Source organism: Poromitra crassiceps (assembly GCF_964638095.1).
Source record: "Poromitra crassiceps genome assembly, chromosome: 29".
NCBI lineage: Eukaryota > Metazoa > Chordata > Actinopteri > Beryciformes > Melamphaidae > Poromitra > Poromitra crassiceps.
Window position 1 is genome coordinate 15300030 of NC_139641.1, and position 25582 is coordinate 15325611.

Here is a 25582-nt window from a genome sequence, read left to right on the forward strand (position 1 = left end):
GAGCGAACGGAGGAACTCTCGTCAGATAGAAATAGTTTTACAGGGATTTGGACAGTTTTCTTTTTAGATAATGTCAAAAGATTATTTCAGTACACTTCCTCCAACGGAGAGGGAAAGGTACATCGAGAAAATGAACTAATTTGGCCTGGAGCAGTGTCCCTTTTCATTGCCCAAACAACGCTGGATAAACGATCCCACACAGTGGCCTGAAGTGAAATACTATGACAGTAGTCGTGTTTCCATTACCCTCAGAAATGCGCAAAATCTAAATATCGCAATTATTTTGCGAAAAACTGTAATGGAAACACAGCTAGTGACTGTGCAGCCCACCACACAACAGCTTTTAGGCATGTTTAAATGAATGAAAATAATGCTGGTGTAACATCAGACAGATGGCATCAGACGCGCTGGCGTTCTCCTATGTCACGTAGTTGCACACAAAGATCGTATATACGGAAGATGAACACTCCAACTTACTTCCTTGACAGCTAAATCCACATTTTCTTCTCGCCAATTCTCAATGGCTTCCTTGTTTTGCTCAGGAGTACAAAAAAACTTTAATTGGTGATTTTTTTACATTTGTTGTCTGCACAGCCCACCACACAACAGCTTTTAGCTAGGTTTAATTCAAGGAAAATGACGCTGGTAAATGGGAGTGAACGGACCGATTTCCCCCGTGATGGGCGTGGCCTATTTCTTGCAGTGTCTCTATGGCAGCAGTACTTGCATGTTGTATCAGTCTAGTTCTAGTATACAACACTACGATTTAAAGTGTTGTATTTTGTAAAGAACCTAATGAGAAACAGAATTATATTGCTGCGCAAAAATGTTTTTACATCCTCCGGTTTCTCCAGTGGTACATGGTTTTCCCTGAGCAGCCCATCCCAGTTACCATGACTCCCCTGAGCAGCCCATCCCAGTTATCCCTGAGCAGCCCATCCCAGTTACCATGACTCCCCTGAGCAGCCCATCCCAGTTATCCCTGAGCAACCCATCCCAGTTACCATGACTCCCCTGAGCAGCCCATCCCAGTTATCCCTGAGCAACCCATCCCAGTTACCATGACTCCCCTGAGCAGCCCATCCCAGTTATCCCTGAGCAACCCATCCCAGTTTCCATGACTCCCCTGAGCAGCCCATCCCAGTTATCCCTGAGCAACCCATCCCAGTTACCATGACTCCCCTGAGCAGCCCATCCCAGTTATCCCTGAGCAACCCATCCCAGTTACCATGACTCCCCTGAGCAGCCCATCCCAGTTATCCCTGAGCAACCCATCCCAGTTACCATGACTCCCCTGAGCAGCCCATCCCAGTTATCCCTGAGCAGCCCGTCCCAGTTACCATGACTCCCCTGAGCAGCCCATCCCAGTTATCCCTGAGCAGCCCGTCCCAGTTACCATGACTCCCCTGAGCAGCCCATCCCAGTTATCCCTGAGCAACCCATCCCAGTTACCATGACTCCCCTGAGCAGCCCATCCCAGTTACCATGACTCCGGTGAAGAGGCACACTGCTTTGCCGCAGCTGGTGTTGGGAGACACATCTCCATAGCCCACTGTGAGGAAGGTGATGGCTATCAGCCACAGAGCGCTGTCCATGTGGCCTGTTTCTAACCCGGTCTGCCTGCAGGGGGCGACAGAGAGAGAGCGGGACACAGTCAGACAATAGTCCTACCTAAGTACGCATGGTCTCAGATAACACAATAAAATGACCGAAAATAGTGTGGCAGCAGGGTGTGTTAAGCAGATTGTGTATTCAGTGTTGGTATCCAACAGTACCAGGAACTCAGCAGGTGGCAGGTAGCAACCCAACAATATTCTGATCCGGACACTTGGCAGAAACATAAGCACAACGGGTCATTTAATATATCTGTGTATCTGCCTTCTGGAAGTGGTAATCTAAGCTATCATGGAAAACGTCTGTTGTGATCAGTGTTGGGGGTAACTCATTACAAAAGTAACATATTACATGTAATATATTACTTTCAGCAGTAACTCAGTAATATAACTTATTACTTATAGGATTTCAGTAATATTATACTAATATTATACTTTGTCAAGTAACTCAAGTTACAAATTGAGTTACATTTTATTAAATCAAAGCACATATTTAAAAAAGATGCAATAATTTCCTAATCAAACTGTGTGTTTTTATGCAAATAACCACTATAGATGACAATAACAAAGGAAAAGGATAACATTTAGAATTTGGGGTGGTTTACACTGACTTCAAGGCGGTTGAAATTATTTTTCGGGATGCTGTCGGGGCGGCATTCTGCTGCTGCTGTTGTTTTGGTGAAAAAGTAGTGTAATAAGCAGTGTTGGGGGTAACTCATTACAAAAGTAACATATTACATGTAATATATTACTTTTAGCAGTAACTCAGTAATATAACTTATTACTTATAGGAGTTCAGTAATATTATACCAGTTACTTTGTCAAGTAACTAAAGTTACAAATTGAATTACATTTTATTAAATCAAAGCACATATTTAAAAAAGATGCAATAATTTCCTACTTTGGTGAAAGTAATGCAAAAGTAGTAAAATAAGTAACGAGTTACTCTACACAGAAAGTAATATTGTAAAGTAACTTATTACTTTCAAATGAAAGTAACTAGTCCTATGTAGTAGATTACATTTTGAAAGTAACTTGCCCAACACTGGTTGTGATGAAGGGGAATTTAACACAGAGCTCAATGTGAAAACATTCTGTGGTCTTGTCAGTTATTAGTTCTTTCATCGCCTTTGACAAATCAAAAGAGACAAAGAGTGAGACATGTGAAAGTGAAAAGGCAATAAGGTTCAAAAGAACAAAATGATCTCACACTGTCCAAACAGCCTGTGGAGGAATGTGAATGTTGGCTCACATTAAAGAGCAATTTGTTAGAGTAACAAAATAGAAAATAATGATCATTAAAATCAGTTATTGGAAATCCATTCCAAATAGGAAAGTCAAATTGACCATCAAGGCTTGAGGGGGAAAAGTCAAATTGCCAAAGCCCGTTTTTTTTATGCGGGGGGGTGGGAAGAGGGGGGCGCTTGGCAATGGCAGATCTGCTGTGTGTGTGTGTGTGTGTGTGTGTGTGTGTGTGTGTGTGTGTGTGTGTGTGTGTGTGTGTGTGTGTGTGCGCGCGCGCGCGCGCGTGCATGCGTGCTACTGCCTACACGCATGTGTGTGTGAGTGTGAGAAACAGAAGGAGAGAGAGAATTGTATTTTCATAAGAGAAAAAACAAACGGGGAAATCTATCCAAAAACATGATTTGCTTATAGTATTATTGTTTTAATGGTGTTTGATTTTTGGAACTGCTACTGACCATTGACAGTTAAATATAGTGGACCAACTGAGCTTATTGGGTTTGACACGGCATGCACAATGAAGCCCGCTTCCTGATATTGTTTGATTCCGTTTGATTGGATGCAGGGTCGGTTCCAGAAGATGACTAGGGATGCATCCTAGATAGGATTTTTAGATTTGACATGTTATTTAAAGCAGCTACGAGCAACTTTTTCGATTGTTATTAAACAGTATAAATTTAATATCAATGCATCACATCTTACCTCTAATAGTCGACGAGACCAACGCAGAGTAGTCTCGCTTGAGCCCCGAGTGAATCGGCCAGTGTTAGTCTGTCTGTAGCCAGGGCAGATCAGGAAGTGAAATGAAACGGTTTGCAGCAGCCACTTCGGCCATAACCACAAAATAACTTCCAAAAAACTTGTTAGAATATAACGAAAGATGTTCGCGAGAGTATGCGTGGCGTTCACATTGTTTATGTTATGTTGCTAGGCAGCGCAAACGGCGAGGCAGGCAGCTGCGTTTCACTTCCGGGTTTCACTTCCGCGTTTCACTTCCGGGTAGCCGGGCCGGCGGTAAGGAGAGAGAGAGAGCCCCCTGTTGACGCGAGTTTAGACAGACACAGACTAATAATCACCTAAGGGAGCAATCTCAGATACACACGGCTTTGGTCTCAGCTTCTATTATAGGTAAGATGTGATGCATCAATATTGTAATTATACTGTTTAATAACAATCGAAAAAGTTGCTCGTAGCTGCTTTATCTAAAAATAATGCATTTTACCATCATTTCAAGTAGAATGATACCACCCAAGCAAGAATATTTCAAGTGTTTCAAGTGCTTTACTGAAATATTTGGACCATATAATGATAATACAATTATCTCAACCTTAAAAGGTTACATGTAGGTGCCAAAAAGCCATACATTCACATCAAAGAACAAAGAAAAACAACAATTATAATTCAAGTTTAAACAGTAAGTGTGCAGCTGCAGCATTTTTTTTTTTTTTTTTACTTTTCAACTGAGCATGCAGACAATTAAAATAAGGGTGCAATGCGTGCTTTTGCACCCCCGTAGAGCCGGGCCTGATTGGATGAATGGATTTTCCTGGTGCATTGTGGGAAATCTGTTCAAATCTGCAGCAGCGAATACAGGAAGGGGCGTGGGCGTGGACGGGACTCGGGCGAGTGTCTGAATTCATGCTATAGTGTAGAGACACCCATTTGTGGGTGTCACATTTAGGTGTCGCCGAAAATAATGGTCAGAGTGTTTGCTTGCGGGAGGCAAACAACTTCCATTCTTCTTCTGCTTTCTTTTAACAGTCAATATTTGTTGGACATAAAGAGCTCTCTCCTAAAACTTGAAATGACAGAATCGAGATTCTTGTCTGACAATGTAATGGAGAGTCTTGAGCTGCTTCGCTAATAATACAAGAATGCTTTAGTTGAGCTTTTACAACACAGATTAACTTTATGTCATTGTTCTGAACTAGAACATGTAGGCTATACCCATATCTCTATCGTGAGGAATACTGTCCACAAATTTGCTTTCCTTTGCTGTTTGTCTGTTTCCAGTTGTAGGCCGGACATGCTCACAATTTTAGACTGAATTGTTCATAAGGTCATTATGAATAGTTATCACACACAAAATGCTGATCCAAGCCAAGGCATTCTTCGAAAGATTAAAACGCCTTAATGAAAGGTTAGTTTTGACGAAGGCCGTGTGTGTGTGGTCCAAACATGCTGGCTTGATTTGATATTATGTTTTATGGCTAGGCTTGATGAAGAGTGCCTTGGATTAGCCTTTTTTAATTATTTTTGCATTTCCACATTTTTGGACCAAACAGCACCTTATTTACAGCTTTGCTTCACTATAGACCTCCTGTCAGGTCCGCCCATAAGGGGGGGTAAAGGGGTAAGCTTCCAGCGGGGGCGCCACTAGGCGCTCCACTAGCGCTGGAGCCAGGCAAAAAAAAAGAAAATAACACTAAAATATATCTCCCATCCTGAAAATGCGGCAACTAATTAATTTTTTTGCAAGGAGTCGAACAAATACACAAAACACAGCAGCAGTAATAACAAGGCATCCTTGGGCAGGAGTGCTCCTGTGGAAAATAGTGCCATTCTGATGTAATCCCCCATCCGACCAGTGCAATGAGAGGCAGCAATGTGCCGCAAGGCATCTAGTCTGCCGGAAAGCCAGAAGAAGAAGAAGAAGAACAAGGCAGGCTTGGGGCGGACCATTTGGCTTGGGGCAGCAGCAGCTAGAGGGACCATTTATGGTGTAACACACAACACAGACAGGTGATAGCAAACGAAACAAGGCCGGCGATGGCAAAATGCCAGGAGCAAAACAAAAGCCAGGATGCCAAATTCGCAAGGCAAAAAAAAAAGCGGGAGCAGGCAAGGGCTTTAGACCCAAATAATAATCTGTTAACAAACTTTTTTCAGTCAGCTCCGAAAGCTGCAGCGTTGATATGAGTAAAGCGCGTGCGGGGGAGGTGGGGGGGGGGCATAGTGGCTGGACCCTTCCAGGGGCACTGCCATCTCTTTGGGCGGCCTTGCCTCCTGTTAATCTCCTTTTTAGTCATAGCATTGGTGAATTCCGTTTTAGATTTTCCCTTTACACCTCATCATTGTTTTTATTGACATGAACAGTCAACCCCCCAAGGTACTTATTTGTGAACATATTATGGAATAATATAAAGTGTATCAGTACATTATATTATGTTTTTGATTTCCATTTTGATTAGAGATGGCATGCAGTGCTGCAACATACTGTACCTCTCACACAGAGTAAGCATCCAGGACGCAATGAGCCAGAAGAAGAGGATGACGACCAGTAGCGTGCGCGCCGGGTATTTGTTCATCAGTACCTTGAGAACAAAGCGGAAGGTGAAGTTGATGTTGTTGAGCGATCCGATGCTCCTGTAGGAGGCGCTCAGGAGAACCTTGCTGTGCAGCAGGATGGCTCTGTGCACCAGGTACAGGCGGAGGAACATGAGCGCCGAGAGGAGCAGCTCCACGTCCACCAGAGCCGCCCCGTGGCAGTTTGAAACATCCGGCGGTGCCGAGGAGGAGTTGCTGACGGGGAGACCCACCTCCCAGTAGGTGCCGACGGGATGGATGGCGCAGACCAGCAGCTCCACGGTGATCACCAGAACCTTGTGGCTGGTCATGGCAATACGCCAGTCCACTTGGTTGTGGTCGACGATGAACAGCTGAAAGTAGAAGAACGAAGAGAGAGTGAGGAGGTTGGATATCAACAAAATACGGTATTACTCATATAGGACTGATCGTTTCATACAGTGTTAAAGGAATTATCATGGCTAATTAAATTCAAGCCAAGGCCAGAGCCACGGGCAACTCTGCCGACTGGTCAGAATTCAGGACGCTGAGAAATACATGCGTTAGATCAATCAGAACAGCCAAATCAGACTTTTATTTAGCTTCCTTGCAAAACACGCAGGGAAACGCAGCTACCTTTCGGAAAACAGTTAAGACACTTAAAGGAACACTCTGCCCATTTTCAACCAGCTTTGTATCATTAGAACATCAGTAGTATATCAGAAAACTGTAAACTGTTTTGAAGTCTGTCATTTAATTTGACAGTTATTGAGTGTTAAAGTGTGGACCAGTGACATCACTGGTCCACACTAACTCAAATTAATAACTAATTAACTCAAATCAACTCTCAATAACTGTCAAACTAGATGAATGATGAATAGTTTGACAGTTATTGAGAGTTGATTTGAGTTAATGAGTTATTCATTTGAGTTAGTGTGGACCAGTGATGTCACTGGTCCACACTTTAACACTCAATAACTGTCAAATTAAATTACAGATTTCAAAACCGTTTACAGTTTTCTGATATACTACTGATGTTCTAATGATACAAAGCTGGTTGAAAATGGGCGGAGTGTTCCTTTAAGTCCATGTCAAGCTCTGCCCTTCTTTCCAGCCAGCCGCTTCTTTTCACCTGACAGAGGAAGCTTCACTGGTAGGACATAGCACGTGGGAGGTTCACGCTATTCCAACCAGTTCCCCTCCCTCCGAACACGTGCCCCTAACAACCAGAGGAGGAACCACATCAGCAACCAGGATATTGCATGTTTTGGTGAAGGGGCTTCCTATATGAAGGAAACCCCCGGGAGGCACGGGGAGAACATGCAAACTCCACACAGAAAGGCGTCCCAGGTGGGAATCGAACCCAGAACCTTCGAGCTGTGAGGCGACAGCGCTTACCACTGCACCACCGTACCCCCCCACTTTTTCACTTTAATATAACAGCTTTTTAGTCATGTAACAGGGAGAATGTCACCTCTATTGGTCACACACCGCCCTCCAAAAGCCTCTCCTGGGACTAAGCAGTTTCCTGCCTGCGTCCCGGTGGCAGCATGCGAGCATGCGCTGTACAGCGGGAGCGTTGTGTTCCTGGAAACAAGGAAGTAACTCGGTGCGGATTTGCTACGAAAATGACGTTTCACGGAACTATGGATTATTATTTCATCACGTGGTGAGTACCCGATGTCACAACATGTACATAGAGCTTTCTGGCGCTGTGTTTTCTTGACTTTGAACGGGGATATCGATACTGTTGCACCCAGAGGGCGCAGTTTCTCCAATAGCAAAACTTGGAAAAGTTGCTGAATGGGGGCTTTAAAATGTTTTTTACTCTTTTATTTTTTTATCTTTATTCTTATTGCTGCTCCAGCTTGTCTGTCTGCAACTGAAACCTCTTGTATATGTTCTCTCAAGAGATTTCCCTGTATAAATAAATGCAAAATAAAATAAAAATAATAAAAAATAAATGGATTTGGGGAAAAATAATAAAAATAATAACCGCGACATTATTCATTTAATTTTAACAATGGATGCCAAGGCAAATACAGACCTTAAACCCAATGTACACCAGACTCTGTTCAGAGCCGGTAAAACTGCCGGAGTGGACTCTCGCCCATGTTAATAGTACTACAAAAATACGCACCTCTTCTATTTTTGTCAGATGCCACATGCGTCTGACAGATTACATGCGTGTGATTACTGTTCGCAGCCGTACCAGAGCCGTACCGCATCTGTTCCATTGGACAATCCTTAGATATAAGGATTGGAACTCGTGGATATAGGGCTTGTAAGAGGAAGCCCTCCTTGATTCCTCCATGACTGTACTTTGAACATGACAATATCATATAACATGATGCATGACAACACACACACACACACACACACACACACACACACACACACACACACACACACACACACATATATACTGTATATATATATATATATATATATATATATATATATATATATATATATATAGCCAGGCATCATTGAACGTTGCCTGGCTTAACTAGGGTGGTCAACTGAGCCCTGGACCTTCTCTTTATCTCCACTAAGCACGTGCATTGACCCCCTTGTCTCAGACACACAGGACCTGCTGCACCCAAACTACAAACACTGTATGACTGTCAGAGGCCACTCACGCTCTCTGTACTGGCTTTACACAATACAACATCAAGCTGACCATTTTATATTTATGATGTCACCAAACCATGAACACCCCAAATGAGGATACAAACCTAATTCATGATTGTCACCGGATGCATTCTCGTACAGAACTCCAACACAACTAATGACTAATTACCACTGGTGGAAATTGTGTGGGAACGCTGTGGTGGGAACACTCTTCGCCTCTTCCTCAGGGTCCACGTTTTGTTCTGGTTTAACAAAGATCGCTTATAGATGTTTAGCGCTGTTTCTCTAAAGCGTTTTCATAAATCTGAGCGCACCTGAAGGCACCATGCCCGGGCAGCCCCAGAGCAAAGTAAGTGGAGAGCAGAGCAGTGGAGAGGACAGCATGAAAGGAGCAGAGAATAATTGGAAAAGGTGTATTTGGAAGCTGAATAAGCAGTGTCAACAAGTCTGTCATGAATAAAATCAAGGGAAAATAATCAGTAGATTCCAGCAATCATATTTGATTAAAGGAGAATTATGGTTTTTCACACCCCAGACCTTATGGCGCATTCTTTTATCGCAAAATAACTGGGATGTTGAGGCTAAATGACGTCACATCCGTTTGGTTAGCGTTCCATTTGTAGAAATAAGAAGTTCACTGTTCATTGGTCAGATCCAGTCGCTAGCCAGGCTAGCCATTGTTAGCAATAACAGTTGATAACAAGGCATTTCGTGGCATTTTGTGTATACAAACACTGCAGCCTCATGTCCACACAGATAGAAGTTAGACAGTGCTGTGTGTACAGCTGATTTAATGAGACACAAACAAAACAGAAGTGCTAAACAACATTACTACGATTAGAACTACTGTTGTTGCGCGGCGCAGCCATCTTGGATTTTTGAGGTCGGGGCTGCTGAGGCTCCTACGAGTTTGGAATGGGAAATGCCAGCTCTGGTGACGTCACCGTCCCAGCTCATGACTTTTGAAGTCGTAAGATTACCAGTTCCCAGTTATAAAGGAATGCACCATAAGCCCACCTTGGAGTTCATACTGCACGTTATTGATGACTCACTGATTGGGCGTGAGGAGTAGCTGACGGACTGTTTAGTTTCAGTATGTGAAACTCTCGCTGAATGTGGACTGTCAAGACATTGCACCATGTGGACTGACAGGGCATTGCACCATGTGGACTGACAAGGCATTGCACCATGTGGACTGACAAGGCATTGCACCATGTGGACTGACAGGGTATTGCACCATGTGGACTGACAGGGCATTGCACCATGTGGACTGACAAGGCATTGCACCATGTGGACTGAAAAGGCATTGCACCATGTGGACTGAAAAGGCATTGCACCATGTGGACTGAAAAGGCATTGCACCATGTGGACTGACAAGGCATTGCACCATGTGGACTGAAAAGGCATTGCACCATGTGGACTGACAGGGCATTGCACCATGTGGACTGACAAGGCATTGCACCATGTGGACTGAAAAGGCATTGCACCATGTGGACTGACAGGGCATTGCACCATGTGGACTGACAAGGCATTGCACCATGTGGACTGACAGGGCATTGCACCATGTGGACTGACAAGGCATTGCACCATGTGGACTGACAGGGCATTGCACCATGTGGACTGACAAGGCATTGCACCATGTGGACTGACAAGGCATTGCACCATGTGGACTGAAAAGGCATTGCACCATGTGGACTGACAAGGCATTGCACCATGTGGACTGAAAAGGCATTGCACCATGTGGACTGAAAAGGCATTGCACCATGTGGACTGACGAGGCATTGCACCATGTGGACTGAAAAGGCATTGCACCATGTGGACTGACAGGGCATTGCACCATGTGGACTGACAAGGCATTGCACCATGTGGACTGACAAGGCATTGCACCATGTGAACTGAAAAGGCATTGCACCATGTGGACTGACAAGGCATTGCACCATGTGGACTGACAAGGCATTGCACCATGTGGACTGACAAGGCATTGCACCATGTGGACTGACAGGGCATTGCACCATGTGGACTGACAAGGCATTGCACCATGTGGACTGACAGGGCATTGCACCATGTGGACTGACAAGGCATTGCACCATGTGGACTGAAAAGGCATTGCACCATGTGGACTGACAAGGCATTGCACCATGTGGACTGAAAAGGCATTGCACCATGTGGACTGAAAAGGCATTGCACCATGTGGACTGACAAGGCATTGCACCATGTGGACTGACAAGGCATTGCACCATGTGGACCGAAAAGGCATTGCACCATGTGGACTGAAAAGGCATTGCACCATGGGGACTGAAAAGGCATTGCACCATGTGGACTGACAAGGCATTGCACCATGTGGACTGACAAGGCATTGCACCATGTGGACTGAAAAGGCATTGCACCATGTGGACTGAAAAGGCATTGCACCATGAGAATGGTGGAAACGCATCACAGCTGCAACATTGTGCAAGCTTTTGTGGGCTGAGGTTTTCTCCAGGGGTATTTTGTGTATATAACGAGTACATCACAGATAATCAGTGTTTAGGCTATCATCAGTAGACCATGGGCTCCTTCTAAAAGGAATACCCTCAAGTATATTTTTCAAAGCATCATTTTAACCAAGTAGAGCTGGAGAAAAAGGCATGACTATAAAACCCCCAATGCACAAAATAGGCATGGCAAGTTGAATTGAAATACAGCAGTTGCACTCAGGTATAGCACACGTACTCCTCACGCTCACTCACTCACTCTCACACACACACACACACACACACACACACACACACACACACACACGCACGCACGCACCCACGCATGCGCACACACACACACACACACACACACACACACACACACACACACACGCACGCACGCACCCACGCATGCACACACACACACACACACACACACACACACAGTGGCGCGGGAAGTACCTTTAGGTAGGGGGTGCTGTTAGGAGGGGACTCTTGGTGCTGCCCGCAAGGGCTGCGCAGAAGAAAATTTCGACGTTTTTTGGACTTTCATCCATATTTAGAAGAATATTTAATTTTAAATTAACATTAGGATTATACTGTTGTGATGTCATTATTCAGTATCTTCTCCTTTTCTCACTCACTTTCATGTAAGCACCTGCTCTCCCTTTAATCGTTTTACACTACAACAGACAGCAACACAGGCATAAACACTGAACTTATTATTATTATTATGGAAAACCAGATTATGATGAAAATCAAACACTTTTGAAGAGAGAGCGTATGAAATAAGATTAGAGCTGGCAAGCACAAACTGTTTTTTAATGCATTTTGTTGGTGGTATAAACACAAGACAGCCAAATCCAAAAATTTCGAAAATCCCATCTCTTGCCACCAGGGGGTGCTGCAGCACCCTCAGCACCCACCTTCCAGCTCCCTTGCACACACACACACACACACACACACACACACACACACACACACACCAACAGTCAGCTGAAGTGTTTGCAACAAAGGAGAAGGCCATTCTTACCTGGATGTCCTTATAGTGGAAAGCTATATTGAGCATCAGGAGACACCCGGTGGACAGGGTGATGCTACAGTTGATGATGAAGGCGGTGCTGGAGTCCTGGGAAGATAAGACATACAAGGGAAGTTTATAACTTATAACCACTGCAGCCAAGATTTGAATTCCTTCCATGTAGGTTATCATTCTCCATTAGCAGAGATTTATGAAATCCAGGGGATTTCATAACTGTTGGCAAGGCCAGATTAACACCCCCAGGGGCCCCGGGGCACTGAAGCGCCCAGGGGCCGCCCTACATTACACTCAGACACAAGAAGGGGGAAAACAAGATCAAAACAAAAACAAAATTGTCCAAGTAAAATGCTGATTCTAAATATAACTGAATCGCTTTGGTTGACCAAGCAAATCTATTTTTCATAAGCATTTTACAAAATGTCTATGGAAAAATGAATGTCTGACCAGTCACCACCAGGGACACTGGAACTGTTTTTAAGTAGGGGGTGCTGCAAGGAAGGGCCTGTCTTTTTCCACCGGGGGAAAAGATTTACGTTTTTTGGGACGTTTGGATGTTTTTTAGCCATGTTTTTGAGGAATCTCTCATTTTAAATTAACATTGGGTTCTGGGGTTAGGGTTAGGGTTATGATGTTAAGAGATGTCATTATTCGGTATTTTCTCCTTTTCTCACTCACTTTCATGTCACCACCTGCTCTCCCTTTAGGTCATTTTACACTACAACAGACAACAACACAGGCAGAAACACTGAACTTATTTAGTATTATATTTTATTATCTTATTATTATAAACCAAACATCAAAAATAACATCTCCACACTCTTTGCTTTGCTCATAGTCTTCAACTAAACCCTAAATATCGCAGTATAAAACATATAAAACACATTTGAATCATATATATATAATTGTTTTAATTGACATTACAATTCCAATACAAAACAGCAGAGGGTGCTGCAGCACCACAAGCACCGCCACTTCCCACGCCCCTGGTCACCACTTGCCCACAGGCATCGAATGACACTCAATCATGATCATTAATCTTCTTGGAAACAATTTTTAATGTGTCCTGATTGGTCTTAGATTTGTGTTATAGTTCTGTGGAGCCCGACAAAAAAAATAAAAAAAAAAATAGGGCCCCTTCATACAGAGGGCCCCTGGGCAGGTGGGCACCTGCCCAGGTTGCCCATATGGTAGATCCGGCCTTGTCTGTTGGGTCTCCCTACTCAGGTAATCACAGCTGTAAAATGTGACAGACAGACAGACAGACAGACAGACAGACAGAGTCACAGACAGACAATCGGTAGGATTGGCAGGTATGGCACGCACACGCACACACACACACACACACACACACACACACACACACACACGGTTTGCTGTAGTTGAGGCTAGAACTAACCTGGTAGGCACGTTGCAGGCCAGGATGAAACGTGGATGGAAGTTTTAATGGGGAGTGATTTTTTAATGTGGTTTACAGTTAAAAAAGATAATTGCAAACTCTCAAACTTGAGGAAACTTGAGCGTGTGTAGGTGGTATGATGTGACGTCCATTGGCAAGGTACTCTGTTCATTTCCACCGTTTCTCCCCGTAGCATCCACATGTCTGTGTTGTCCAGGCCTAATTAGAAGACTCCACAAAAGCTTAACGTCGTTTCACCACATTCCATAACAGAGTTCACAACACGCTGCTGCTTACCGAAAGTTCTCAAGTTGTTTTTGTGGCGTTTCCCCCCGTTGGAAACAGACATTTCAAAGGCCCGCAACGACCACATTTGGGTTAACCTGACACGGATTGTTTCTCACCGTCTTGGACGGACAGCGTCGCCGTCACCAGGAAAGGCCACCCAAGACACGGCAATGGGCAAAACCCACCGAACCCCCTGGAAAACACATGTGAGTAATGTGATAACTCTAAGGCCATGTTCAGACTAGGAGGCCAAATCTGATTTGTGAACTTTTTAGTGACCTATTAATGACTTTATCCAGATTGGTTTTATGAGTCTGGACGCTCCAAGTCTGATTTGTGTCACTTGTCCCAAACCACATATGGAGGTAGTTTCCAATCTGCTTTCGACTGATGTGACTTCAGTGCGGACGCGCAGATCCACCAAATCTGATTTGAACGTCACTCGCAACTGGTCATCAAATGCTTCTGCGCAGGAAAACCACGTCACCAACGTACGTATTTACTGACGCCCACGTCGTTACCATAGCAACCCATGCAGATAGGCTGTTTAGGTCTGGACACACAGATCCGACTTGAGAATCAGATTTGTGGCAGTGCGGACACACTCCCAAATCAGATTTGGGAAACCAATCAAGATAATGATGATTAATGACTTTATCAGCAAATCAGATTTGCCTGTAATGTGATCATGGCCTAAGAAACCAGCCTACAGTGTGTCATCATCATCATCATCTATTTGATTCTCTATTGTACCAGTTTGTCAGTCAGTGTGGTTTAGGTTTCATTCCCTCGCACTATGGTGGCACTGGCAGGCTCGTGACAGACAGTGTGGCTTCCATGGCCAGTAGCAGCTGTGGGCTAGTCCGTAGCTAGCCATGGCAGCTAGTGGCTAGCCAGTGGCAGCTAGTGGCTAGCCAGTGGCAGCTAGTGGCTAGTCAGTGGCAGCTAGTGGCTAGCCAGTGGCAGCTAGTGGCTAGTCAGTGGCAGCTAGTGGCTAGTCAGTGGCAGCTAGTGGATAGCCAGTGGCAGCTAGTGGCTAGTCAGTGGAAGCTAGTGGCTAGTCAGTGGAAGCTAGTGGCTAGCCAGTGGCAGCTAGTGGCTAGTCAGTGGCAGCTAGTGGCTAGTCAGTGGCAGCTAGTGGCTAGCCAGTGGCAGCTAGTGGCTAGTCAGTGGCAGCTAGTGGCTAGCCAGTGGCAGCTAGTGGCTAGTCAGTGGCAGCTAGTGGCTAGACAGTGGCAGCTAGTGGCTAGTCAGTGGCAGCTAGTGGCTAGTCAGTGGCAGCTAGTGGCTAGACAGTGGCAGCTAGTGGCTAGCCAGTGGCAGCTAGTGGCTAGTCAGTGGCAGCTAGTGGCTAGTCAGTGGCAGCTAGTGGATAGCCAGTGGAAGCTAGTGGCTAGTCAGTGGCAGCTAGTGGCTAGTCAGTGGCAGCTAGTGGCTAGTCAGTGGCAGCTAGTGGCTAGACAGTGGCAGCTAGTGGCTAGCCAGTGGCAGCCAGTGGTACGCTGAGGAAAGCCTGTGAGGCTGAAACGCGTCCGTTGTACTGCTGCTGTGCGCATTAAAATTTAAACTTTAGACATCTGTGAGTGCTGTTTTTGATTTAATTATTTTGATTTATTTTAATTACCTCATGCGCTCTCAATTGCTCATGTAGCCTACTGACGTTGCAGTAAAGTTGACAAATAGATCACAGTCGAGTCCACAACAGAAAATCTGCGGTGGCATTAGTTTTATGGACACAATTACAGCGAATAATCCTTCCAAAATGTTTGTTTTGAGAGCACATAGGCTACCTCATTGAAGCATTTCTTTACCCTTTATTACTTTATTAACTGTCCCTAGGATCAAATCAAATCATGGGAAAGCCGCATTTTCCCACTATGCTTCTGCTAGCTGGAACAAACTGCCTGAAGACCTCAGATCTGCCCCAACGTAGGGGGTACGGTGGCGCAGTTTTTTTTTAAGTTTTTTTTTTAACGTTACTTACTTTAAAAAATATACTAAAGACTTTTATGTTTACCGTCACTTTTAACTGCTGACAGCTGTTTCTCAATCACTATTATACAATTGGTTTTAAAACATAGATGACTGTAATTACTGCTAAAAGCTGCAGGTCGGGAGGATGGTTCCGTAATACGGATATACTCACAAGAGGGTGAGGTGATGCGTCAGGAGGGACGCACGCATAAGGGGAGCTTACTTGAGCCGTACTCGTTTTAAGCAAGGTTTAGAGAAAAAAACGGCCTGTTTGTCGACGGGCAACAGATGACGCAAGGTACAAGCGGGGGTATGCTTGGCGTCCAAACTGCAGTATAGAGGAAAAGAGGACACCGTACCCAGACCTGAGTTTTATGTGTGTGTACTGTAGTCATGTTTATAGTCATGATGTCGGGGGACTCAATATAGATAAATTGATTTATTCTATTATGCAAACCCAATGAGTCCTCTATACGTTTTTAGCCCTTTTTGCCTGTTTTAGGCCTGTTGCCTAATGCACTTTTTATACTCTTTTTTTTTTAGTTTTGTTGTGATGCTTTTAAATGTCCATTTTATTCTCTTCTATTCTTTTATTTTCCTGTCATCCATTTTATGTGAAGCACTTTGAATTGCCTCTGTGTATGAAATGTGCTATACAAATAAACTTGACTTGACTTGACTTGACTTTGTGGCCGTGGTCCATTTGAAACCAGTTTTCATGTTCATCAACACAATTCTTATCAACTTGATTGGCCCCTGGGGGAAATTTGTCTTAACTATGGCTGCAGCTTTAGCTTCACTGTTGCAGTTGCTGAGTCGGGGATTTGACTGCAGAAACATTTTGTGTCATGTTTCTGGATAGGTTCCTTCAGACTGATGAGATGATTTGACTGCAGAAACATTTTGTGTCATGTTTCTAGATAGGTTCCTTCAGACTGATGAGATGATTTGACTGCAGACACATTTTGTGACATGTTTCTAGATAGGTTCCTTCAGACTGCTGAGATGATTTGACTGTAGAAACATTTTGTGTCATGTTTCTGGATAGGTTCCTTCAGACTGATGAGATGATTTGACTGTAGAAACATTTTCTGTCATGTTTCTCGATAGGTTCCTTCAGACTGCTGAGATGATTTGACTGTAGAAACATTTTGTGTCATGTTTCTGGATAGGTTCCTTCAGACTGATGAGATGATTTGACTGCAGAAACATTTTCTGTCATGTTTCTCGATAGGTTCCTTCAGACTGATGAGATGATTTGACTGCAGAAACATTATGTGTCATGTTTCTGGATAGGTTCCTTCAGACTGCTGAGATGATTTGACTGTAGAAACATTTTGTGTCATGTTTCTGGATAGGTTCCTTCAGACTGATGAGATGATTTGACTGTAGAAACATTTTGTGTCATGTTTCTGGATAGGTTCCTTCAGACTGATGAGATGATTTGACTGTAGAAACATTATGTGTCATGTTTCTGGATAGGTTCCTTCAGACTGATGAGATGATTTGACTGCAGACACATTATGTGTCATGTTTCTGGATAGGTTCCTTCAGACTGATGAGATGATTTGACTGCAGACACATTTTGTGTCATGTTTCTGGATAGGTTCCTTCAGACTGCTGAGATGATTTGACTGCAGACACATTATGTGTCATGTTTCTGGATAGGTTCCTTCAGACTGCTGAGATGATTTGACTGCAGACACATTTTGTGACATGTTTCTGGATAGGTTCCTTCAGACTGATGAGATGATTTGACTGCAGACACATTATGTGTCATGTTTCTGGATAGGTTCCTTCAGACTGATGAGATGATTTGACTGCAGACACATTATGTGTCATGTTTCTGGATAGGTTCCTTCAGACTGCTGAGATGATTTGACTGCAGACACATTTTGTGTCATGTTTCTGGATAGGTTCCTTCAGACTGCTGAGATGATTTGACTGCAGACACATTTTGTGTCATGTTTCTGGATAGGTTCCTTCAGACTGATGAGATGATTTGACTGCAGAAACATTATGTGACATGTTTCTGGATAGGTTCCTTCAGACTGCTGAGATGATTTGACTGCAGACACATTATGTGTCATGTTTCTGGATAGGTTCCTTCAGACTGATGAGATGATTTGACTGCAGACACATTATGTGTCATGTTTCTGGATAGGTTCCTTCAGACTGATGAGATGATTTGACTGCAGACACATTATGTGTCATGTTTCTGGATAGGTTCCTTCAGACTGCTGAGATGATTTGACTGCAGAAACATTTTGTGACATGTTTCTGGATAGGTTCCTTCAGACTGCTGAGATGATTTGACTGCAGAAACATTATGTGTCATGTTTCTGGATAGGTTCCTTCAGACTGCTGAGATGATTTGACTGCAGAAACATTTTGTGTCATGTTTCTAGATGGGTTCCTTCAGACTGCTGAGATGATTTGACTGCAGAAACATTTTGTGACATGTTTCTGGATAGGTTCCTTCAGACTGCTGAGATGATTTGACTGCAGAAACATTTTGTGGCATGTTTCTGGATAGGTTCCTTCAGACTGCTGAGATGATTTGACTGCAGAAACATTTTGTGACATGTTTCTGGATAGGTTCCTTCAGACTCATGAGATGATTTGACTGCAGAAACATTTTGTGTCATGTTTCTAGATAGGTTCCTTCAGACTCATGAGATGATTTGACTGCAGAAACATTTTGTGTCATGTTTCTGGATAGGTTCCTTCAGACTGATGAGATGATTTGACTGCAGAAACATTATGTGTCATGTTTCTGGATAGGTTCCTTCAGACTGCTGAGATGATTTGACTGCAGAAACATTTTGTGCCATGTTTCTGGATAGGTTCCTTCAGACTGCTGAGATGCTGAAACCCTCCACTCCCTCAGCTAGCCATGACAGCACTGGCTCTTCAAGCAGTGACGATGGAGCCGAGTATTGGGCGCCGGCATTGTCCCGCCACAACTACTGGCTGCTCTGGTAAGATATCTGGCTGGTCAGAAGTTTGGGGAACTCTCTGCTAAGGTCTGAATAGATAAGGCTGCCCAGATAAAGTGTTGAATCCACTCATGATTGATTGATTCATCTAACAATCGGTCAATTTTTTAGAGATACACTTTCGGTGGCGACCAAAGATCTGAATAGATCTGCAATGATTCAATCAGTCTGCCCAGATACAGTGTGCTGAATCCACTCACGATTAGGGTAAATACTGTATATTTATTTAGAGATACACTTTCGGCGGCGACCGAAGGTCCCCGGCTAAAAATGTTCGGTGGCAACCTAAGGTCCAAATAGATCTGCAACGATTCAATCAGTCTGCCCAGATACAGTGTGCTGAATCCACTCATGATTGATTGATTTATCTATCAATCGGTCCATTTAGCTATTTCTAAAATGTTGGCCATTTGAAGCCAGATTTTAGAGGAATATCTCATTATAAATTATCATTAGGATTAGACAGTTGTGATGTCATTATTTGGTTTTAACCATCAATATTTTTGCTCCTCTTCTCATTAGGGTAAATAGTGTATATTATGTATTTAGAGATTTTGGTCAATTATTTGTGCTTTTATTGTTATTATCTTAGTCACTCACTTCTACACTAGCTTCTACACTGCTGCCACTTTTCTTGAAATATAGCTAAATTTATGGATGCACCGATATGAAAATTTTGGCCGATACCGAAAACCGATATTAACATTGCTGTTATGGTCAATAACGGATATTTACTGATGTCGATATGATCTCTATACATTTTTTTTTATAATAATACAATTTGGTACATACTGAAAAACGTTTTACTTCGTTTTGAACTCAAGCTCTCACTCTAGTGCCAAATTCAACCGCCCATGCTGCCGGGAGCACTCCTCAGAGCAACCCGAGAGGCATCGGAGAACAACGGACGCATGGCGAATTGCTCATGCTCAACCGTGTGGCATTTGGAGAAGCAACGACACTACCTTCTCGCTGTTGACAGTACTGCATGCGCGAAGAGTGAGCCGGACACATCAAGACTGTGGTACCTAACAAACGTGTGATGAGAGGACCATGAGGCCGCAGCACACATGTCCTCCACCGATAGACCGCGCAATAATGCGCAAGACGTCACGACTCCTCGCGTAGAATGCGTTGATACCCTCCGGGGGTACCTTACCCGCGGCAGAGTATGCCAAAGCAATCGCCTCCACCATCCAGTGCGATAAGCGATCCTTGGAAAGGGGTCTGCCCTGGGCCCTCTGCCCGAAACAGACCAACAACTGGTTTGAAGTGCGTAGCGAGCGCGTCCTGGCCACGTAGGCCGAGAGCGCCCTTACGGGGCACAGCATGTGCAAACGTCGCTCCTCGTCCGAACTGAACGGCGGGGGACAGAAAGCTGACAAGTCTATGACCATAGACCTAAAGCTGGCATTAATATTCTTAGGTTAGTACGCAGGGTTAGGTCGCAACGTAACCCTGCGTCCATCATCCGCGAACACCATGCAGGCCTGCTGCACCGAGCGGGCAATCAGGTCACCGACCCTCTTTCCTGACAACAAGGAGCAGCAGCAGCGCTGCAGTCTTTAAAGACAGAAACTTCAGATAGACGGAGTCCAAGGGCTCGAACTGATGACCCGAGAGCCCGTCCAGCACCGTGACCAAGTCCCATTTGGGAAAGATGGACCGCGATGGCGGGCGCAGCCTAAGCGCCGCCTTCATGAAGCGTGAGATTAAAGGAAGCCCCCCCACGGGCCTACCCTCAATTTCCATGTGGCAAGCGGAAATCGCGGCTACGTACACTTTAAGAGACTGCGGGGACTGGCCCGCGTCAAGAAGGCTCTGAAGGAAACAGAGAACGGGCCGCACACCACAGTTCACTGGATCCACACCTTTGTCCGCGCACCAACGCGGAAAGACCCGCCACTTGTACGTGTACTGAGAGCGGGTCGTAGTAGCCCTAGCACTCTGAATAGTGCACACCACACTTTCGGGCAACTCGCCCTGGGCTAGCAAATGGTCCCGTTCAGCAACCAGGCTGCTAGTTTCCACCCGCTGGGGGACGGGTGGAGTACCTCCCCCTCTGCCTGGGATAGGAGATCTGCCCGTAACGGCGACGCCCAGGGGCGGTCCCTGCGATCATGTCCGCAAAACCATGTCTGCTTGGGCCAAAAGGGGGCCACCAAAATGAGCCGCAGGCGCTGTTCCCTCACCCTGTCTAACACCTGTCGAATCAGGGGGATCGGGGGGAACGCATAGAGCCCGTCCCGGGGCCACGTGTGCGCCAGTGCATCGTGGCCCAGCGGGGGGGCTGTCCTCTGGACCGAGAACCACAGTGGGCAATGGGATGCGAAGAGATCGACGCGGCGAAGGGAACGGGACCCAAGGAGAGCTCCCAACGGAACTCGGGCCCTGGGCACCGAGGACAGTGGGCTTGTTCTTAGAGCTACAAGCCAAAGGCTGGCATTGAGCCCAGACCTTGGCGAGCTGACTGGCACTGCAAACCGAGGCCAGGCCGTGGCCATGATGGACCCCTGCCCGGCGCCTTGCGCTTGCAGGGGGCGTCCCCCATAGGCGAAAACAGTGAAGAACCCGGAAGTGTTAGCATCGATGTTTTCCGGACTCGTTCCTGGGGCTCTCTACTGCCGACAGAGCGCCACATGCTTCCACTGTGTGCCACTAGCTGCCACTGACTAGCCACTGAGATACTACAAACTGCCACAAGGTGGCACTACCTGCCAGTCCACTAGATGGATCACAGCCTTACTGGGGATATTACTATACCACACAGGTATCACAACTACTACCCTATATTATACTGATGCCATGGGAGAGGGCTAGGCAACCGTGTGCCATAGAAGGCCATGAGCCATAGCCTATAGTTTAGTTTCTCCTCGGTTGAAGGTAAGCTAATCAACCTTGCATAGTCCATGGTTGCTTCCCGCTATAGTGGACGAAAAAAAATATTGTGATTAATTTACACGTACTATGAAGTTTACTCACTGTTGGGTGCCACACAGACAAACTATACTCTGGATCACAATGGTCCTCAAGGCCAAGAGCAGTGCTGGTTTTCTTTTCCACCAGCTAATTGCATTCAAGCCAGTCAGTAATTAAATGGATACAAGTAAAATCAGCAGGCTCTGAGAAGCACTAGTTTAGTTTCAGAGGTATAGAGAGCATCCCGAGGTCAAAGTGCACGGGCCTGTCCCGCACGCCCAGGGTGAAAGTGCACGGGCCTATCCCGCACACCCAGGGTCAAAGTGCACGGGCCTATCCCGCACAACCAGGGTCAAAGTGCATGGGCCTCTATCCCGCACAACCAGGGTCAAAGTGCACGGGCCTATCCCTCACACCCAGGGTCAAAGTGCACGGGCCTATCCCGCACACCCAGGGTCAAAGTGCACGGGCCTATCCCGCACACCCAGGGTCAAAGTGCACGGGCCTATCCCGCACACCCAGGGTCAAAGTGCACGGGGCTATCCCGCACACCCAGGGTCAAAGTGCACGGGCCTATCCCGCACGCACACCCAGGGTCAAAGTGCACGGGCCTATGCCGCACACCCAGGGTGAAAGTGCATGGGCCTCTATCCCGCACACCCAGGGTCAAAGTGCACTGGCCTATCCCGCACAACCAGGGTCAAAGTGCACGCGCCTATCCCGCATGCACACCCAGGGTCAAAGTGCACGGGCCTATCCCGCACACCCAGGGTCAAAGTGCACGGGCCTCTATCCCACACGCACACCCAGGGTCAAAGTGCACGGGCCTATCCCGCACACCCAGGGTCAAAGTGCACGGGCCTATCCCGCACGCACACCCAGGGTCAAAGTGCACGGGCCTATCCCGCACACCCCAGGGTCAAAGTGCACGGGCCTATCCCGCACGCACACCCAGGGTCAAAGTGCACGGGCCTATCCTGCACACCCAGGGTCAAAGTGCACGGGCCTATCCCGCACACCCATGGTCAAAGTGCACGGGGCTATCCCGCACACCCAGGGTCAAAGTGCACGGGGCTATCCCGCACACCCAGGGTCAAAGTGCACGGGCCTCTATCCCGCACACCCAGGGTCAAAGTGCACGGGGCTATCCCGCACACCCAGGGTCAAAGTGCACGGGCCTATCCCGCACACCCAGGGTCAAAGTGCACGGGCCTATCCCCCGCACACCCAGGGGTCAAAGTGCACGGGCCTATCCCGCACACCCAGGGTCAAAGTGCACAGGCCTCTATCCCGCACACCCAGGGTCAAAGTGCACAGGCCTCTATCCCGCACACCCAGGGTCAAAGTGCACAGGCCTCTATCCCGCACACCCAGGGTCAAAGTGCACGGGCCTATCCCGCACGCACATCCAGGGTCAAAGTGCACAGGCCTCTATCCCGCACACCCGGGGTCAAAGTGCACAGGCCTATCCCGCACACCCAGGGTCAAAGTGCACGGGCCTATCCTATCCCGCACGCCCAGGGTCAAAGTGCACGGGCCTATCCCGGACACCCAGGGTCAAAGTGCACGGGCCTATCCCAGACACCCAGGGTCAAAGTGCACGGGGGCCTATCCCGCACACCCAGGGTCAAAGTGCACGGGGGCCTATCCCGCACGGCTCTGGCACAGCTCATGACCTAGAAGTTGGAGTGCCCATTCAAACGCTCTAATTATACAGTAAATGATGTGGAACGGTAGCCTGACTACCGTGAGCAATCTCACTGTAGCAGGGGAAGAAGTGAAATGTGGAAAAACTTTCCATAAATAGCCCCCTTTTCGTGCATAACCATGAAAAGGTATGCTTAAAATATCACTCGGTAGACTGGTGTGTTTTTGATCGGCCCTATCTACCAAAATGTCCTGCAACACACTTAAAATACCTTTCAAGATCATAATGAATGCAAATGCATGTATTGACCACTGTCAAAACGCTTGTATTGTGTTTGAGAGATAGATCTGATTCTGATTCTGATTCTGATTCTGATCTACGATGTGTGGCATGTGGTCAAAACCCAGGGCAGCACAGAGGAGGGAGATGTCACCACGTGCATTCTTCATGACCTGGACATAACAAGAAGTCTAAGAGATGAATGTTGACAATGGTTATATAAAGCTATGGTTAAATCAGCAATGCAGTTTGTCCAAAATAATATGCTTTAACTGCGGCGGAGGAAACTTTTCCAGTGCATCAGCCTTTCCATGGTATCCAAGCCGATGCCTGTTGTTAGGAAATGGACCGACAACACCTGTTCTTGGTTGGTATTTGTAAACTGGATAGAAACGTAATACCTGGTATACCGTGCCAGCGCTGTTCATTTCACTATAGGCACCTCCAGGTCCAGCTCCTCAACTCTGTGATCACCACATCGAGCTGATTTTGAAGGTCGGGGTAGTTTTTCTATAGGTTGCTGCTCAAAAGGCTGAGTTGGAAATGTGGGGCAGCAGACAGACACTGTAATCAATCACTGACTTCACAGCACGGAGGTGGTCTGATGTTCTGCGGCACGCATGAGAACTTTTTTCCACATGTGGAACTGGTGTGTGTCGTAGGAAGTCAGGGGGGAGTAAGTTAATAATTTGTTGATTGTGTGGCCTGGCATTGTTATCCACTGAGATCTGCATGTTAATGTCATGAGGCTGCAGCTACCAAATGGTGTGTCTGGAAACCACCAGTGTTGGACAAGTTATTTTCAAAATGTAATATACCACATATTACTAGTTACATTCATTTGAAGGTAATAAGTTACTTTACAATATTACTGTCTGTGTACAGTAACTCCTTACTTATTACACTACTTTTGCATTACTTTGACCAAAACAACAGCAGCAGCAGAATGACATCGCCGACCCAGAACCATCCCGAAAAATAATTTCAACCGCCTTGAAATCAGTGTAAACAATCCAAAATTCTAAATGTTATTATTTTCCTTTGTTATTGTCATCTATAGTGGTTATTTGCATAAAACACACAGTTTGATTAGGAAATGATTGTATCTTTTTAAATATGTGCTTTGATTTAATCAAATGTAACTCAATTTGTAACTTGAGTTACTTGACAAAGTAACTGGTGTAATATTACTGAAATCCTATAAGTAGTAGAAGTACAAGTTATATTACTGAGTTACTGCTAAAAGTAATATATTACATGTATGTTACTTTTGTAATGAGTTACTACCCCCAACACTGGAAACCACTGAGATCTGCATGTTAATGGCATGAGGCTGTTGCTACCAAATGGTGTGTCTGGAAATGGACTAACTAATCAGTTAGGTCAGAGAGGTTCAAAGCCCAGCTGCAGGTTCTGCTGTTGCGCTGCGTGTAGCTCCTGCTGTTTTAATCAGCAGTCTGCTAATCAACCCCAAGTTGTTATGACAACAAATATAGGCAGTTGTGTAACGAGGTGATTTTCTACACCAATTATGTTAATTCCTATAGTCCATTGTAAAAGTGATTGAATTCTTAATTACCCAACTACAGCACGAGTAAACACAGTTTCAGTTTGCTTGGGCTGCAGTTTGAAAAGCACTTCTCTCTCTGGATGTGTGATCTCACACAAATGTCTATCTGCTGACCCAGCAGCAGCAGGGGGGGGGGGGTTGGAGTTTCCTGACTTTTAACAGCTACTTCTAACACAAATTCTGTCCAACAGATCAGCAGTCCCTACTACCAGTCCCTACAGGATTTACTTTCACTGT

The 25582-nt window shown here is 45.7% G+C and overlaps 1 protein-coding gene across 2 annotated transcripts in view; it reads right to left on the minus strand.

The window, feature by feature from the left end:
- kcnn4 (potassium intermediate/small conductance calcium-activated channel, subfamily N, member 4) overlaps positions 1-25582 on the minus strand; it is a 51995-nt gene that overhangs the window by 25421 nt on the left and 992 nt on the right. For both annotated transcript variants that reach the window (XM_083662510.1, XM_083662509.1), the window contains exons 2-4: positions 12264-12359; positions 6078-6514; positions 1485-1620 (exon numbers count right to left, since the gene is read on the minus strand). In XM_083662510.1, the coding sequence (XP_083518636.1) occupies positions 1485-1620; positions 6078-6514; positions 12264-12359 (669 nt within the window). The remainder of the gene's footprint in view (positions 1-1484; positions 1621-6077; positions 6515-12263; positions 12360-25582) is intronic.